This window comes from Trichechus manatus, unplaced genomic scaffold (genome assembly GCF_000243295.1).
Source record: "Trichechus manatus latirostris isolate Lorelei unplaced genomic scaffold, TriManLat1.0 scaffold00008, whole genome shotgun sequence".
Classification (NCBI taxonomy): Eukaryota; Metazoa; Chordata; class Mammalia; order Sirenia; family Trichechidae; genus Trichechus; species Trichechus manatus.
In genome coordinates, this window is record NW_004443944.1 from 27,105,359 (window position 1) to 27,123,275 (window position 17,917).

The 17,917-nt window shown below is 40.0% G+C and overlaps 1 protein-coding gene across 1 annotated transcript in view; it reads left to right on the forward strand.

The window, feature by feature from the left end:
* Positions 1-17,917, forward strand: part of MROH8 (maestro heat like repeat family member 8) — an 84,685-nt gene that overhangs the window by 53,624 nt on the left and 13,144 nt on the right. The window contains exons 12-19 of the mRNA XM_023724784.1: positions 1,097-1,257; positions 5,672-5,807; positions 9,765-9,955; positions 10,956-11,093; positions 11,379-11,493; positions 11,833-11,973; positions 13,093-13,257; positions 13,935-14,090. Coding sequence (XP_023580552.1) covers positions 1,097-1,257; positions 5,672-5,807; positions 9,765-9,955; positions 10,956-11,093; positions 11,379-11,493; positions 11,833-11,973; positions 13,093-13,257; positions 13,935-14,090 — 1,203 coding nt within the window. The remainder of the gene's footprint in view (positions 1-1,096; positions 1,258-5,671; positions 5,808-9,764; positions 9,956-10,955; positions 11,094-11,378; positions 11,494-11,832; positions 11,974-13,092; positions 13,258-13,934; positions 14,091-17,917) is intronic.

A 17,917-nucleotide genomic window follows, 5' to 3' on the forward strand; every position in this document is an offset into this window, starting at 1 on the left:
TATTATTGAAAATCAATACATAATCATTGAGGAAATTTTTTTAAATACATAAGCAAAAAATCAAATATCTCATCACTCAAAGACAAACTATTTACATCTTTGTATATACAGCCAATTCTTTTATATACATATGCATACATACAGATAAACTTTTTTTAAATAATTAAACATGTTGTTTTAAAAATCACTCCCAAACAGAGTAGCAGGGGTGGGGATCTGGGGACCATGCTTTCAGGGGACATCTAGGTCAATTGGCATAACAAAGCTTATTAAGAAAACGTTCTGCATCCTACTTTGGTGGGTGGCATCTGGGGTCTTAAAAGCTTGCAAGTGGCCATCTAAGATGCATCAATTGGTCCCAACCACCTGGAGTAAAGGAGAATGAAGAACACCAAAGACACAAGGAAAGTATTAGCCCAAGAGACAAACAGGGCCACATAATCCAGAGACTTCATCAGCCTGAGACCAGAAGAACTAGATGGTGCCCACCTGCCACCAATGACCACTCTCACAGGGAACACAACGGAGAGTCCCGGATGGAGCAGGAGAAAGGTGGGGTGCAGAACTCAAATTCTAGTAAGAAGACCAGACTTAATGGTCTGACTGAGACTGGAGGAACCCCAGAGAGTATGGCCCCCAGATTCTCCATCAGCCCAGAACTAAAACAATTTCTGAGGCCAACTCTTCAGATAAAGATTGGACTGGACTGTGGGGCATAAAATGATACTCATGAAGAGTGTACTTCTTAGCTCAAGTAGGTACATGAGACTAAACGGGCATCTTCTGTCGAGAGGTAAGATGAGAAGGCAGAGAGGGTTAGGAGCTGGTTAAATGGACATGGGCAATCGGGTGGAAAGGAGGAGTGTGCTGTCACAGTATAGGGAGAGCAATTAGGGTCACATAACAATGTATGTATAAATCTTTGTATAAGAGACTAACTTGAAATGTAAACTTCATTTAAACTACAACAATAAATAAAAACATAGAAAATTAAAAAATCACTCCCTAGGACCTTTCAGAAATGGCCACAGTACCCTCAGTAATCATCAGTGTTCCACAGGATTAAGGTCTTAGTGATTTTTTTTCCCCTTTTCAGGTGCCAGAAATAATGGGAGTTATCTGTGCCCAGCTATCCACAATCATCCAGCCAAGCATCCGCCAACAAGTCATAAATACCGTGAGCTTGTTTGTCTCCAGGCCCAAGTATACAGATATTGTGCTCAGCCACCTTCTGTGTCATCCAGTACCATATGACAGGTATAGAACCCTGTACAGCTTCTGGATTAAACTGGAGTATATGACATAGTTCTGAGTATTGTGGAACGTGGTCTAAGGAATTCTTGTAGGGGAGCTAAGATGTACTAGACAAATGCCTGCGATAGAAATTAGGATATAATGCATAAACATAAGGAAACAATCCAACAAATCCAGAATGAAGAACATTCTATAAGATAGTTAGACTGGTTTCTTCAGAAAAGTTAATGTCATGAAAGAAAAAAATGGTAGTGGTGGGGGTGCTATTCTAGATTAAAGGACACTTAAAGAGACAAAACCAAATATAATGTGTCCTTGATTATATCCTGGATTAAAAAAAAAGAAACTGTAAGAATTTTTTTGAAAATTTTAAATATGGACTATGTATTAGATTTATTACATCAATGTTAATTTTCTTAGATATGAAATGATATGATGGTTCTGCAGAAGAATGTCCTTAAATTTATTTAGTGGTGAAGTGTCATGATGCCTGCAACTTGCTTGCAAATGAGTTAGTTAAAATATATATATATACACACACATACATAAAAAAGCATAAATATATGCATAAACAAGAATGGAATTAGAGAGAGGAAAAAACAAAATGCTTTTTTTTTTTAGATAAGTGGATTTCAAATTTGGTGGCACCCTGTAAGTTTCAAGGAGATGCCTTATGGGGAAGGCAGTTCGCTTTAGGAGAAGGCTCCAGGCCCCCAACCCACTTGAACAAGAGTGGCACCTTTTTAAGTCTGTTTTATATACTATGATTCTGGATAGCTATTTTATTTGGGAAATAAAATAGCTTTAAAATGCTATTTCATTTTTATTACGCTCCACTTTAAAATGTTTGAAAACTACTCTTTTAAATGAATGGTTCTCAAATAATGCTTTGGTGTAGTGCTGATAGTCTATAAGCTGAACTTAGTCTACCACTGAATCAATAACGGAGGACTTTTACCCATCCAGAGAAAAATATTGGGTTAACATATATATATTTTAAATGTTCTTTTGTATATTTTTCTAGTAAATTGTTTTTAATTTTTTGACACTTGTTACAGCTTATCTGTACTCAATTGTTGTATAAAATATATCTAATGAAGTACAAAATATATATGTTTAGTTATTGTAAGTATAATTTTAACATTATTTTATTGTTTGTATTTGTTCTGCTCCTTTGAGGACTTTGAAAACTGCTTTAGATCTCATGAGAACTGTGGAGTCTGGTGGAAATGACGTACTAAACATGAAGCTTCAATCTGATTATATTCTGGGTCATTTACTTGAAGTTTGTTAGTTTGTTTACATACAGATTGGGGTGATTGTTCCTAAGAGTCTGTTCAAAGCATCTGCCATGTGCAAGGGGCTCTGTCAGGCACTGGGGAGATAAAAAACAAGACATGGACTCTGCCCTCAAGCAACACAGTCTGGTAGAAGACTTAGAAGAATAAGAGGTGATTCCAAAGCAAAGTAGGGGATTCTGTCAGAGCTCCTAGAAGACTTAACTTTGGATGAAGGATCAGAGAAGGATTTCTGAAAGAAGGACTAGCCCCAAGCTGGATTTTGTAGTGTGAATTAATCAAGTAGAAAGTGGGACGGGGAACGGAAAAGGCATTCCAGGCAGAAGAAATAGCAAAAATAAAGGCAAAGAGTAGTGGTGATGGTAGCATAGCATGGTGAAAGTCAATAATGTCACTGGATTGTACACTTAAAAATTGTTGAAGTGGCAAACGTTTTGTTATCTATATTTTACCACAATAAAATTAAATAAATAAAGGCAAGGAGGTATAAAACAGCTTGATAAGTGCTGAGAGCCAGATACAGATCAGCATGGTTGGAGAGAGGTGGATAGTAAGAAGTGATGAGAGACACAAGGGATCGTTTTGCAGTGATGGAGATGTTCTAAAATTGGATTGTGGTGATGGTTGCAGAACTTGGAAATTTACTAAAAGTCAGTGAATTGTACACTTAAAATACATAGGTGAATTTTATGGTAGTGCAGCCAGAATGCTTCTTAGAAGAGAGGACGGCAAGACGTCATCTCACATACTTTGGACATGTTACCAGGAGGGACCAGTCCCTGGAGATAGACATCATGCTTGGTAAAGTAGAGGGTCAGTAATAAAGAGGAGGACCTTCAACAAGACGGACTGACACAGTGGCTGCAACAGTGGGCTTGAGCAGAGCAAAGGTTGTGAGGATAGTGCAGGACCAGGCAGTGTTTTGTTCTGTTGTATACAGGGTCACAATGAGTCGAAACCGACTTGACAGCACCTAACAACAACAAATTATACCTCAATAAAACTTCTGTTTTGTTTTTAAATTTTTTTTTATTGTTGTAATTTAAATGAAGTTTGCGTTTCAAGTTAGTCTCCCATACGAAAATTTATACATACATTGTTATGTGACCCTAATTGCTCTCCCCATACTGGGACAGCACACTCCTCCTTTCCACCCCTGATTGCTCATGTGTGTTTAACCAGCTTCTAACCTTCTCTGCCTTCCCATTTCACCTCCGGACAGAAGCTGCCTGTTCAGTCTCTTGTATCTACTTGAGTTAAGAGGCACACTCCTCATGAGTATCACTTTATGTCCCACAGTCCAGTCCAACCCCTGTCTGAAGAGTTGGCCTCGGAAAATGTTTTATTTCTGGGCTAGTAGAGAATCCCGGGGCCTTGCTTTCCAGGGTTCCTCCAGTCTCAGTGAGACCATTATGTCTGCTCTTCTTACTAGAATTTGAGTTCTGCACCCCACCTTTCTCCTGCTCCATCCGGGACTCTCTGTTGTGTTCCCTGTCAGGGCAGTCATTGGTGGTAGCCAGGCACTATCTAGTTCTTCTGGTCTCACGCTGATGAACTCTCTGGATTATGTAGCCCTATCTGTCTCTTGGGCTAATGCTTTCCTTGGGTCTTTGGTGTTCTTCGTTCTCCTTTACTCCAGGTGGTTGCGACCAATTGATGCATCTTAGATGGCCACTTGCAAGCTTTTAAGACCCCAGATGCCACTCACCAAAGTAGGATGCAGAACATTTTCTTAATAAGCTTCGTTATGCCAGTTGACCTAGATGTCCCTCGAAAGCATGGTCACCAGACCCCTACCCCTGCTAGTCTGTCTCTCGAAGTGTTTGATTGTATTCAGTAAGCTTCTTAGCTTTGGTTTAGTCCAGTCAATAAAACTGTTTTTAAAAGTGATCAGAATTAGATAGCAGAGATATGTTAGGTCCCATTTAATTAAAACTAAGGCATTGGACTTTATCCTGTGGGAGAAAGGGAGTCACTGAAGAACTGTAGCGGCTAATTAGTTTAGCGACTAATGCATTCCCTTTAAAAGTCCTTGGGACCTCCTTGCTATGTTTTATTCACAGATTAAACTTACCAGGGTAGGAAGTGAAATATTGCAATAGTCTCTAAGCCTCTCAATTTTTGAAGTGATTCTGAGGTAGATGGTTGGGAGACTACACTTTTAACATTGAGTTTAGCATCCGAAATTGCCTAAGTAGATTCTGAAAATAAGAGAATAGATCACAAGCATGGGTAACTCTCAGTCTTCCCACCTCACAACATCCCCATAATGCTCATCTACAATTTTTACGTAATTCTCAGGTCCTGCATTTGAGTTAGTGACAGAGAAGTTATTATATATTTTTTTTCTTTCAGAAGAGATCTCTTCTAAAGAGGATCAAAGCTTTGTTTCAGGGCTTGATCTTAGCCAAAATTTGAGGACTATAGACTAGACTGAGTAAATATTTCTTTGAATGCCTTCTGTGAGCCTAGCATTGGCCTAGGTCCCGAGGTATTCATTAAAGAAAAGCCAGACATACTCCCTGATTTCAGAGGGAACAAATAGACACACATACAGAGACCTGACAATAGCACATGTAAGACTGAGGCAGCCTCTATAAAGAAGAAATGTAAAAAGTGTTGTGGGAACTCTCACGAAAGACATGGTGAGGAAGCAGCCAACACTTCACAGAAGAGAGACATTGGAGCTGGACCTGAAGGATTTTGACGGGCAGAGAAGAGCTTTGGAAGGGGTCTTTCAGTTTAAGGAAATGACATAAGCAAAGCTATAGGGTTTTCAAAGTCCACGATTTATTTGGAAAAGGTGAATTTCCGGTCTGTGTTGGCTAAAGCACAGAGTATATGATAGGGAAGTGGTGGGGCTAAAAAGGTAATTTCGGTCAGTTTGTGAATGACCTTGAGGTCCATGCTGAGGCAATGGGAACTTGGTTCTATAACAAGTTGGGAGTTACTGTTATGAAACCAGATAGTGAGTCTTTTGATACCCTGAAGAACTGAGCAGAGAGGGAAACCTCATATAGATTGGATCGTAAACATGTGCTAGGAACAGAAGGGCTGTGGTCACGGTGGGTCTGGGATAAACCATTTTCCTGAACTCTCTTACTCTTTGGGATTTCTAGGCATCTGGTCGAGTTGTGGAGAACGCTGGAAGTAGAGCTGCCCAGCACGACCTGGATTCTCTGGAGGCTCCTGAGGAAGCTGCAGAAATGCCATAACGTGCCCACTCAGGAGAAGATGGCCTATGTAGCTGTTGCTGTAAGCCCTTGTGCTCTGCCCCTCCAGTGTCAGCCCATCATGCTCCCCTCCTGGATGAAAGTTTGGTTCTGTCATCCACGGAGGCATCTACAGTGTCTCTACCAAGGGTAGAAGAATCTAGAGTGTCTCTGCCAAAGGATGGACATGGAGGGAGGGAAGGAGAGGTGAAGGAATTAGTGTGGTTTCATATGTTTTACACATTCCTCCCCTCATCCTTTAAAAAGTATTTATCGTCATAGTTAAAGGGTAATACAAACTTGTGAAAAAAATTTCAAATGATGCAGAAGAGAAAAGAGAAAGCCAAGGTCCCTTAGAACAGGGGTTGGCAAACGTTTTCTGTAAAGGGCCAGATAGTATATATTTTAGGCTTTGCAAGCCACATACAGTCTCTATAACATATTCTTTGGATTTTTTTAATTATTCTATAAAAATGTAAAAACCATCCTTAGTTCATGGCTGTACTATCTCCCTAGAGATGAACTTCCCAGGAGTGTTTATACATATATAAAACTTTTGTTGGTATACTTTTTAGTTTTATTTTGTCTCCTACCAGTTTATGATTAAACTTTCTCTAGGCTAAGTTATTATCATATATTTATTTTTTTAGCTTCCAAAATTATTTCAGCATCTCAGTATGTTATTGTCTCCTTTCCTATTCTCTGTTCTCGTGGGTTTATGCCTTTTCAAAAATCTATATACTGTCATTTTAGTGCAATTTTAGAAGTTAGGACAGATAAAAGTATTTTATCATGTTATTCTATAAAATTTTTTATATATTAATAAGATCATGCTACATATACTGTTGGGTGACCTGCTTTTTTTCACTTAACAATATATGAACTGTTATCCATATCAATATACAAAGATCTCTTATTATATTCATGGCCGGATAGTAACTTACATTTTAATTACCTTTTTTTAAAAAAATAGGTAATACTTAATTGGTACAGAACCATTATTTAGTTATCAAGTCTTCTATTGGTAAACATTTAGTCTTTTACCCATTAAAACAATGCCGTAGCAAGCTTAATCATACATACATCTTGTTACACATACCCGATTATTTTCTTAGAATAAAGTCCGTAGAAAAGGAATTTCAAGGTTAAAGGGTGAGCTTATTTAAAATTTTGATACACGTTCCCAGCTTGTCCTCTAGAACGTTGCCCTTTCTCCATTGCTGTATCAGAATGCCCATTTATCCACGTTCTCTACACTGAAGTTAGCAGTCTCTTCATTGTTGTAATTATAATTTTGTTAATGGTAAGGTCAAATATTTGTATATGTTTCTAATTGGCCATTTCTATTTCTTCTTTTTTTTTTTTTTTGCATATTTTATTGTGTTTTAGATGAAAGTTTACACAGCAAATTACATTCCCATTCAACAGTTCATACGCAGATCGTTCAGTGACATTGGTTACAGACCTGGCAATGTGTCAAAACTCTCACTGTTTCTGCCCCATCCATCCAGTTTCCCTGCCCCTCCTTGCCTTCTCATCTTTGCTTTTTAGTAAATGTTGACTGGTCTCGCATAGTTGATTGTCTAAAGGAGCACATTCCTCACAGGTGTTACTGTTTACTGTATAGGCCAGTCTATTATTTGGCTGAAAGGTGACCTCCAGGAGTGGCTTCAGTTCCAGGTTAAGAGGGTATCTTAGGGCAGTAGTCTCAGGGGTTCTTCTAGTCTCTATCAGTCTAGCAAGTCTGGTCTCTTTTATAAATTTGAGTTTTGTTCTACATTTTTCTCCCATTCTAACTGGGACCTTCTATTGTGTCCCTGGTCAGAACGGTCGGTAGTGGTAGCCAGGCACCATCTAGTTCGTCTGGTCTCATGCTAGAAGAGGCTGTGGTTCGTGTGGGCCGTTAGTCCTATGGACTAATTTCTTCCTTGAGCCTTTGGTTTCCTTCACTCTCCTTTGCTCCAGACAGGAAGAGACAATAGTTGTATCTTAGATGGCCGCTCGTAAGCTTTTAAGACCCCAGACACTACTCACCAAACCAGGATGTGTAGAACATTATCTTTATGAACTAAGTTATGCCAATTGACCTAATTGTCCTACGAGATGAGGTCCTGAGCCTTCAAACCCAGTAAATTAATCCCATAAGGTGTTTGGATATGTCTAGGAAATATCTATAACTGTGCCCCCTATGTGTTTTATTGTATGTACGAATATATATGTAGCACATACAAACGTATATATGTATGCCCACAAATATACCTATACATGCACACACATGTACTCCCATACGGCTTCCCACACCTATATAGTATGCATGTATACCTATGTAACCACTCACATATTTTTTTGCTTGTTATTAGTGTTGCAAAATTGTGTATGTTTTAGCATTTATGGTAGTTGTCCTTTATTCTTGTGTGTCTTCATTTACCTTGGTCAAGTTGTGCTGACTTTCCCCATATTGTGTATTGCCTTTCTCATCACCAAAATTAACACGTGTCTACTATCTAGTAAGTGATTCCCCTTCCCTTCCCCTCCCATCCCTGGTAACCATCAAAGAATGTTGCTTTCTGTGTGTATACCTGTTCTTGACTTTTTCGAAAAGTGAAATCATGCAATTTTTGTCCTTTTGTGACTGACTTATTTCACTCAGCATAATGTCCTCCAGATTCATCCATGTTATGTTTCATGGATTCATTATTCTTTATCATCGCATAGTGTTCCATTGTGTGTACGTACCACAATTGGTTTGCCCATTCATCCATTGATGGGTACTTAGGTTGTTTCCATCTTTTTGCTATTGTGAATAATCCTGCAATGAACATGGGTGTGCATATATCTATTTGTGTCACTGCTCTTATATCTCTAGTATATACACCTAGGAGTAGGATTGCTAGATCATAAGGTATTTCTATTTCTAGCTTTTTGAGAAAGCACGATACCGTTTTCCATAGTGGTTGTATTATTTACTGTCCCACTAGCAATGTTTAAGAGTTTCAATCTCCCCACACCCTCGCCAGCATTTTCTTTCTTTCTTTCTTTCTTTTTCTTTTTTTTTTTTGATCAGTGCCATTTTTGCAGGGATGAGATGGTATCTCATTGTAGTTTCAATTTGTGTGTCTCTAATGGCTAATGATCGGGAACATCTCTTCATGTGTTTGTTAGCCACCTGAATGTCCTCTTTGGTGAAGTGTCCGTTCATGTCCTTTGCCCATTTTTTGACTGGATTGTTTGTCTTTTTGTTGTTGAGTTGTTGAAGTTTTCTATATATTTTAGAGATTAGACCCTTATCAGATTTGTCATTGCCAAAAATTTTTTCCCAGTCTGTAGGTTCTCTTTTTACTCTTTTGGTAAAGTCTTTTGATGAGCATAACTATTTTATTTTTAGGAGGTCCCAGTTATCTAGTTTATCTTCTGTTGTTTGTATTTCTTCGTGTATGACTTGTCTGCTCATGTTGTGTACGCTAGTGCCTCTCAAATTTAATGTGCACATAAACCTCAATCACTTGGGGAGCTTATTCAAATGCAGATTCTGCTGCAGTAGGTCTGCAGTGGAGCTTGAGAGTCTCCGTTTCTCATTAGCTCCCTACACTTTGAGTAGCAAGCCTTTATACATTTTTTCTTATATATAAGAATATTTTATATATTAAGAATATTGCATTGATAAATATAATGCAGTATTTTTCCAAGTTGTTTGTCATTTAACTTTGTTTATAATAATCTTTGCCCTGGTTTTCTATTTGTATGTAATTGAATCTGTTAATATTTTCCTTTATGACTTCTGGATTTCAGGTCTCCCCTCACTCTGGGGTAACTTTTAATGACAACTTCACTCTTATTCATTTTTCCCCTCATTTTCATGTCCTTAAACTAATTACCTCTACTGTTCTGTCTTTGGGATAGTAGAACCAGAAAGCATGTGCTGTCACAAACAGTAGTAAAGCAAAAGTAAGGATTAGGGCCAGCAGGTGTTCAGTTCTGCTATGTGCCTTTTCTACTACAGGCAACAGATGCCCTTTATGAGGTGTTTATGGGAAACAGGCTCCGAGCAGCTACGTTCCGACTCTTTCCTCAGCTTCTCATGACACTGCTCATCCAGATTCACCACAGCATCGGCCTCACCATGTCTGATGTCGCCATTCCAAGTGGCCTATATGTAGACCAAGAAGTGTCTTCGGAGGTCACCCCTTTGTGGTACTGCCCATTGTGATTTCATTTGCTTAACTAACACTTATTAAGCACTGGGCACTGTGGTGGATACAAGGATAGCCAAGATGTGGTCCCAACCCTGGGAGAGCTCACAGCCTGCTACTGGCATGAAACATCAAGATGAGATGCCCAGGGATCATTCTGGGCTCTCAGTGGTTGACTTTGGTTTTATTGATACCAAGGCAAATTTGATCATCTGGGTCCAGAATCCTTGCAAAATAATGTATGATATCATGCCAGTCCTTTTTAAATCAAGCAAAAAAGACAGAGACAAGCAAAATAGTTTCAAACCTACCCAGAAAACTGCTGTCGACAGCCGAGTGATTCCTTGTTTCTGCTTTCAAATGGGGAGATATTTTTAGTCCAGCATGAGGGTCTCAGTAGAAATTTCTTAGTGTCACTGTAGCACATTGGTTTCTTTCAGAGGCACTACTACAGTGTGGAATATTTGAAAACACCAGACTAGGAGTCAGCAGACCTGAGTTCTAGTTTTCATTCATCCATTTAACTAGCTGTGTACCCTGGGAAACTCTTTCTCCTGTGTCTCAGTTTTCTTATTTGTAAACAAGGATGTCAGGTTAGGTAATCTCCAAGGACCCTTATAACTTTAAGATTCTCTGATGATATGTCCAGGTCACCAGTCCAATAAGTAGCTTGAAAAAGCAGTGGAGGTAAATTATATCTCAATAAAGCTTAGAAAAAAGCAGTGGATATGGTTTGACATCCAAGATCATTTGTTTTATCATAGATTTCTTTTCATACTCCTGGAGAAACAAAATCCAGTTATATTTCTATGCTACAAATTTGTATGAAGCACCTTTCAAGTTATTAAAGCATTAAGAATCTTTTAGGAAATCTAGAAAGGAGAGAATTACAGTCAAGCAACTCTGGATGCATAGCCCCCTTCAGTGAGAGTGGGGTGATCTAGTTACAGTAAGTTGGAGGAACGTGTTCTATTCACCCTTACTGTTTCTGTTTGATTTAGCTTAGCCATACAGGCTACAAAGACTCTCCTCCTTAGAACCTTGTGCTGGCAGGAATTCAGCATCATGGAAAAGAATAAAGGATGGACCCTTCTGGAAGGAAAAGATTGCCATCTTCAGGGAGTATCTCTCCTTGCCAGGTAAGGCTGCCTTGACATGCATAGACCCACCAGCTCTAAATCAGCATTGTTTTAGGTATTTTTTTCCCTTTTAGTCACTACAGCCACAGAGGTTGGATAATCTCTTCAAAACAGGGTGGGCAATTTCCCATAATGCCAGGCAAATTTTTTAGATATCCTGGCCCTGGCATCCTCTCCTTTGCACCTGAAGCTGGGCAAAAAGTTTAGGGGGTCCCTGGCCCTGGGCAAGTGCTGTCTGGATGGCAGCACTTCTGAGGGTCGTTCTGTCGGTATTGTGTTTTGCAGTGCTTTGCTGGAAAGACATCACCTCCTTGCACATAAGGTCATGTACTTGTTAGTCCCTCTTCTTAACCGAGGGAATGATAAACATAAAATCACATCTGCAGGCTTTTTTGTGGAGGTAAGACTCATTCTTTAGAAGTTGGATTCAGGAAGCCCATAAAGGAGCAGTATTTGCCTTCCTAGACTATTTCCAATTTAGTGGCAGGCTGGGGTCTGTCTCAGGTGTGGGATAGAAATATTTTTCAGATTTAAGCCTATTGAAATTCTTCCTTCCACTTATTTACTCATTATTCAGTATTCCTTGCATACCTACAGTGTAAGCATCACTCTGTAGTATGTATGCTGTATATAGAGATTTCAGAAGAAAATGCGTATTTTGGAGTTGGCAGAAAAGTAGTTCACCTCATGAAAAAGAGCTTAAAAGTAACTTCTTTAGCTGATTTGTGGGTTCTGTCAGCTTCTCCAGAGTCCAGTGGCTAGGAGACTGCCCAACGTATACTCTGTTGCCCGCTTGAAAGACTGGCTACATCATGGGAATAATCTCTTCAGAGTTCTTGGCCTGAAGGGACTGTGCTATCTCCTCAGACACCAGGAGATGGTAAGAAGGGTCTCCCGAACCACTGATTGATTCTTTAATCACAAATTAAACATACCCCCAAAAAATACCCAAGAAACTAGAAACAGCTCTTCTTGTCCCTGAGGAGGAAAATTGGGTAGCCGAGGAACAGGAGTGGGTGGAAGAAGGTCTTTTTTCACTGTACACCCTTTTGAACCATTTGAATTTTATACCTAAGAAATATATAAATACTGACTATTAAAAAATTAATGAATTCAAAAGAAACAAAAAGTTCAAGTCACATGTATTCATAATATTTGAAACCTGCAGTTTGTATAGGAGGTACCCTCATTATCATCACAACCTAGACACCTTTATGCCTCGTACCGTATTGCCCTGTAGGGTAAATTGGATAGGCCATTCTATCTGACCACAAAGAGCTTATCATCTAAGACAAAGATCACTGACATTCATGATGGAAGAGACCTCATCTTCCACAGACCTAGCTAGAAACCAAGCCTTGGTCAGAGGAGAAGAATAACCCAAGGCTTCAATTTTATCAGTTGGGTTCTGTTTATTTTATCTAAAAATACACATATATATCTGAAGCAAAAATGACAAAATTAGTATGTGTTAATTCCAGTTGGTTGGATGCATGTATATTTGTTTCTTAATTCTGTGTACTTTTTTACATGTATGTTTTAATCTTTAATACCCTGAGACTGCTTCCTTTGGAGGCAGGGGGTCTCAGAAGTGCAGAATCTCAATTCAGAATGGAAAGGACTTGAATTCCTGCGGAGAAATTTTCTAGCCTTTGTTTGGATACCTTCCATAACCTGAGCTAGCCATTCTGCTTTCTCTCATTGTTAGGAGAGTTCTTCCTTACGTTAAGCCTAAGTCCATATGCCTGGACCCTCCCCCATCTGACCCCATTTCTGCCCTGTGAGGTGACTTACAGCAGCTCTGCTCTCTCTTCTACATGACAACCCTGCCAATACTGAGAGAGGGCAATCATACCCTCTTTACTTCTCTGTTCTTGACTATCCAGTCCACCAAAATTCAACAAGCATCAGGTACTAAGTAAAAGAGGGGAGCCCTCCTTTTGGTGCCAGATGAAGTGCTGTCAGGAGAGATAGTGATGTGCTGTGTTTGGGCACACAGAGGGAAGATATCAAGAGGCTGTTGCCATGCATCTTAGACAGCTTGTATGAAACCGACGAGAGTATTGTGTTACTGGCCATCCAGATACTCCTGCACTTTGTTCCTTCAATGGATTTCACCACCCTGGCTGCCATGATGAGGGCGCTGTTCTCCTTATTTGGTGATGTAAGACAGAGAGGGGAAGGGTAATTGCCACAGCAGTGGGTAGAAGTTAGGATAGTAATAAGTACACTCTGTTTTATGTAGTGCTTTTTTACTTTCAGAGCACTTTCAAATATCCTCTCTTAAGACGCTCCCAGGTAACCATGATGTTGGCAGGGTGGAGTTATTCTTATTTTGCAGATTAAAAAAACTGAGACATAAAGACTTGCCAAGGTGCCACCCTGTTTCATGGGATGGGGAAGAAGTTTGTTCCTTTCAAGGAACAATCGGGACGGGGCCAATGGACTATACATATGTCCCCATCCCAAATCCCTAAGATTTTTCAAAAGGAAATATATGGAGTACAATGAACAGCATTCTTGGAAGAGTAAACCATACCAAGGCTGGGATTTTTAATTGTAGCTAAACAACATGTGTGAATAGTTAATACCAGTATCAGGCATAAGCTGTGATGACCACAGCTGGGCCTATGCCCCTTTCTCATTTGTAGAGAAAGAGAAGGGCAAGTAGTGCCAAATCAGCAAGTCTTCCTATCTCCAGATATTTTTGTCTTCCTACCCTCAGCTAAATATAGCCAGATAGTCTCATGTTAGGACTGGCTTTCCAACCCAACTAGATTCTTACAGGCTAAGCATGAACACTTTCAGTGAGCTGCTTTCGTTTGGATACTTCCATCATAGGTCAGACCTAATGTTCATCGTTTCTCCATGACCCTCTTTGGAGCCTCCATAAAGTCTGTGAAAAACACAGATAAGAAGGGTGTAGAGAACCAAGTCTTGGACAGCTTGGTCCCGCTACTTCTATATACTCAGGATGAAAATGGTGCAGTAGCTGAGGTAAGGCCTACTGCCAGCTTTTTTCAGCCCTGAATAACTTCAAATCCAGAGCCAAATCTGCAAATAGGTGTTCATATCTTTGAAAGTAGGGACTGTGTGGTTCCATGTTTGTATTCCCCATATCCTCTAGCACAGAGCCAACTTTCAATTGTTTTGCCTAAGTGAATTGGGTGAAAAATCTTACTCGTTATTTCTGTGTAGCAAATTATGGCCCTTTGTGGGTAAGAATAGTAAATTACACCTCTTTACAGCCCTACCCGAATATTCAGCCTAGCACAGAGTCCTGAATACACAGTCCAACTCAACAAACTCTTATTTATGGCAATGATAATATTCTATTATCTTTCATCTTTCACTTCAAGAACTGCTTCAGGGCCTTGAGACAAATACAGTTGTGCTAGGGCTCAGTCACAGATATAGCTTCTCTAACAATCTGGAGGAGCCTGTACCTTGCCTTAATCTTCCAAGAACTTCTGCCATAGAGTGGTGATTTTCCATTTAAGCCATCCTAGTCTCAACTGGGAGGTGGGTGGGAGGCTGAAGCGTCATCATCTTTAGTACTGTCCCACACCTCAGAAGTCTGTCCATGCCCAAGTGCTGTGACCACCAGTTAACAGCTACCAGGGAGATAGGTTTAGACCACAAGGATTCTGGAAGAATGAGAGAGCACTCACCTCAGGTGCTCCCCCTTTCAGAAACAAAAGCTAAAGTTCTGCAGGTTCAGAAACAGGAACCTTGTTACGGAGGAAGTTTTATGGCACTGTAGCCATAAATATGAAATATTTCAGACTCCCAGTAAAGTATAGAGCAGAGCTTCCCAAAAAGGTGATAGAGAAGTATGCCCTATAGGGATTACAGATATATGGAGGTGTTGTTCCCTATCCCCCAGCCTTTGGCAATCAGGCAAAGCCTAGAGCAGCCAAAGCTCTGGACCTTTCTTTTTTTTTTTTTTTTAATTGTGCTTTAAGTGAAAGTTTACAATTCAAGTTGGTTTCTCATACAAAAATTTATACATACATTCTTATGTGACCCTAGGTACTCTCCCTATACTGTGACAGCACACTCCTCCTTTCCACTCCAGATTTCCCATGTCCATTCAACCAGCACGTGACCCTCTCTGCCTTCTCAGCTCGCCTCTGGACAGGAGCTGCCCATTTAGTCTATGTATCTACTTGAGCTAAGAAGCACACTGTTCACGAGTATCATTTTATGTCCCATAGTCCAGTCTAATCTTTGTCTGAAGAGTTGGCATCGGGAATGGTTTTAGTTTTGGGCTAACAGGAAGTCCAGGGGCCATGTCTTCCGGGGTCCCTCCAGTCTCAGACCATTAAGTCTGGTCTTTCTACTAGAATTTGAGTTCTGCACCCCACTTTTCTCCTGCACCATGAGGGACTCTCTGTTATGTTCCCTGTCAGGGCGGTCATTGGTGGTAGCCGGGCACCATCTAGTTCTTCTGGTCTCAGACTGATGGAGTCTCTGGTTTATGTGGCCCTTTCTGTCTCTTGGGCTAATATTTTCCTCGTATCTTTGGTGTTCTTCATTCTCCTTTACTGTAGGTAGGTTGGGACCAATTGATGCATCTTAGATGGCTGCTCGCTAGCTTTTAAGATTTCAGATGCCACTCACCAAAGTGGGATGCAGAATATTTTCTTCATAAACTTTGTTATGCCCAAAGCTTATTAAGAAAATGCTCTGCATCCTACTTTGCTGAGTGGCATCTAGGGTCTTAAAAGCTTCCAAGCGGCCATCTAAGATGCATTAATTGGTCCCAACCAACTGGAGTAAAGGAGAACGAAGAACACCAAAGACATAAGGAAAGTATTAGCCTAAGAGACAGAAAGGGACACATAAACCAGAGACTCCATCAGCCTGAGACCAGAAGAACTAGATGGTGCCCGGCTACCACCAATGACTGCCCTGACAGGGAACACAACAGAGAGTCCCTGATGGAGCAGCAGAAAGATGGGGTGCAGAATTCAAATTCTAGTAAGAACACCAGACTTAATGGTCTGAGACTGGAGATACCCCGGAAAGCATGGTGCCTGGACTCTCTATCAGCCTAGAACTAAAACAATTTCCGAGGCCAACTCTTCAGACAAAGATTAGACTGGACTGCGGGACATAAAATGATACTCATGAAGAGCGTGCCTCTTAGCTCAAGTAGCTACAAGAGACCAAAGGGGCAGCTTCTGTCCAGAAGTGAGATGGGAAGGCAGAGAGGGTTAGGAGCTCGTTGAATGGACATGGGGAATCAGGGGCAGAAAGAAGGAGTGTGCTGTCGCAGTATGGGGTGAGCAATTAGGGTCACATAACAATTTATGTATAAAATTTTGTATGGGAGACTAACTTGAAATGTAAACTTCATTTAACTACAACAATAAAAAAAAAAAAGAGTTGACCAAAAAAATAAATAAATAAACTTCATTGTGCAAATTGACCTAGTTGTCCACCGAAACCATGGTCCTCAGACCCCTGCCCCTGCTACTCCGTCCTTCGAAGTGTTTCATTGTATTCAGGAAACTTCTTAGCTTTTGGTTTAGTCCAGTTGTGCTGACTTCCCCTGTAGTGTGTGTTGTCTTTCCCTTCACCTAAGATAATTCTTGTCTACTATCTAGTTATTGAATACCCCCTCCCTCCCTCCCCACCCTCATAACCATCAAAGAATGTTTTCTTCTGTGTTTAAACCTTTTCTTGAGTTCTTATACTAGTGGTCTTACACAATATTTGTCCTTTTGCGACCAACTAAATTCACTCAGGATAATGCCTTCCAGATTTCTCCATGTTGTGTTTCACAGATTCATCGTTGTTCTTTATTGTTGCCTAGTATTCCATCGTGTGAATATACCACAATTTGTTTATCCATTCTTCCATTGATGGGCACTGCAGTTGTTTCCATCTTTACGCTATCGTGAACAGTGCTGCAGTGAATGTGGGTGTGCATGTATCTATTCATATGATGGCTGTGATTTCTCTAGGATATATTCCAAGGAGTAGGATTGCTGGATTGTATGGTACTTCTATTTCTAGCTTTTTAAGGAAGTGCCAAATCAATTTCCAAAGTGGTTGTACCATTTTAAGTTCCCACCAACAGTGGATAAGTGTTAGTCTCTCCACAACCTCTCCAACGTTTATTATTTTGTGTGTTTTGGATTAATGCTAGCCTTGTTGGGGTGAGATGGTATCTCATTGTAATTTTGATTTACATTTCTCTAATAGCTAATGATCGTGAGCATTTCCTCATGTGTCTGTTAGCTGCCTGAATGTCTTCTTTAGTGAAGTGCCTGTTCATATCCTTTGCCCATTTTTTAATTGGGTTATTTGTTTTTGTTGTTGAGGTTTTGAAGTATCTTGTAAATTTTAGAGATTAGACACTGATCGGATTTGTTGTAGCCAAAATTTTTTTTTCCAGTCTGTAGGTTGTCTTTTGACTCAGTGAAGTCTTTTGATGAGCATAAGTGTTTGATTTTCAGGAGCTCCCAGTTGTCTAGTTTCTCTTCTGATGTTTGTGCATTGTTACTTATGGTTTGTATTCTGTTTATGCCATGTATTAGGGTTTCTAGTGTTGTCCCTATTTTTTCTTCCATGATCTTTATCATTTTCAATTTTATATTTAGGTCTTCGATCCATTTTGAGTTAGTTTTTCTGCATGCTGTGAGGTATGGGTCTTCTTTCAGATTTTTGCAGATGGATATCCAGTTATGCCAGCACCATTTGTTAAAGATACTGTCTTTACCCCAATTAACGGACTTTGGGCCTTTGTCAAATATCAGCTGCTCATAGGTGGATGAATTTACGTCTGGATTCTCAATTCTGTTCCATTGGTCTAT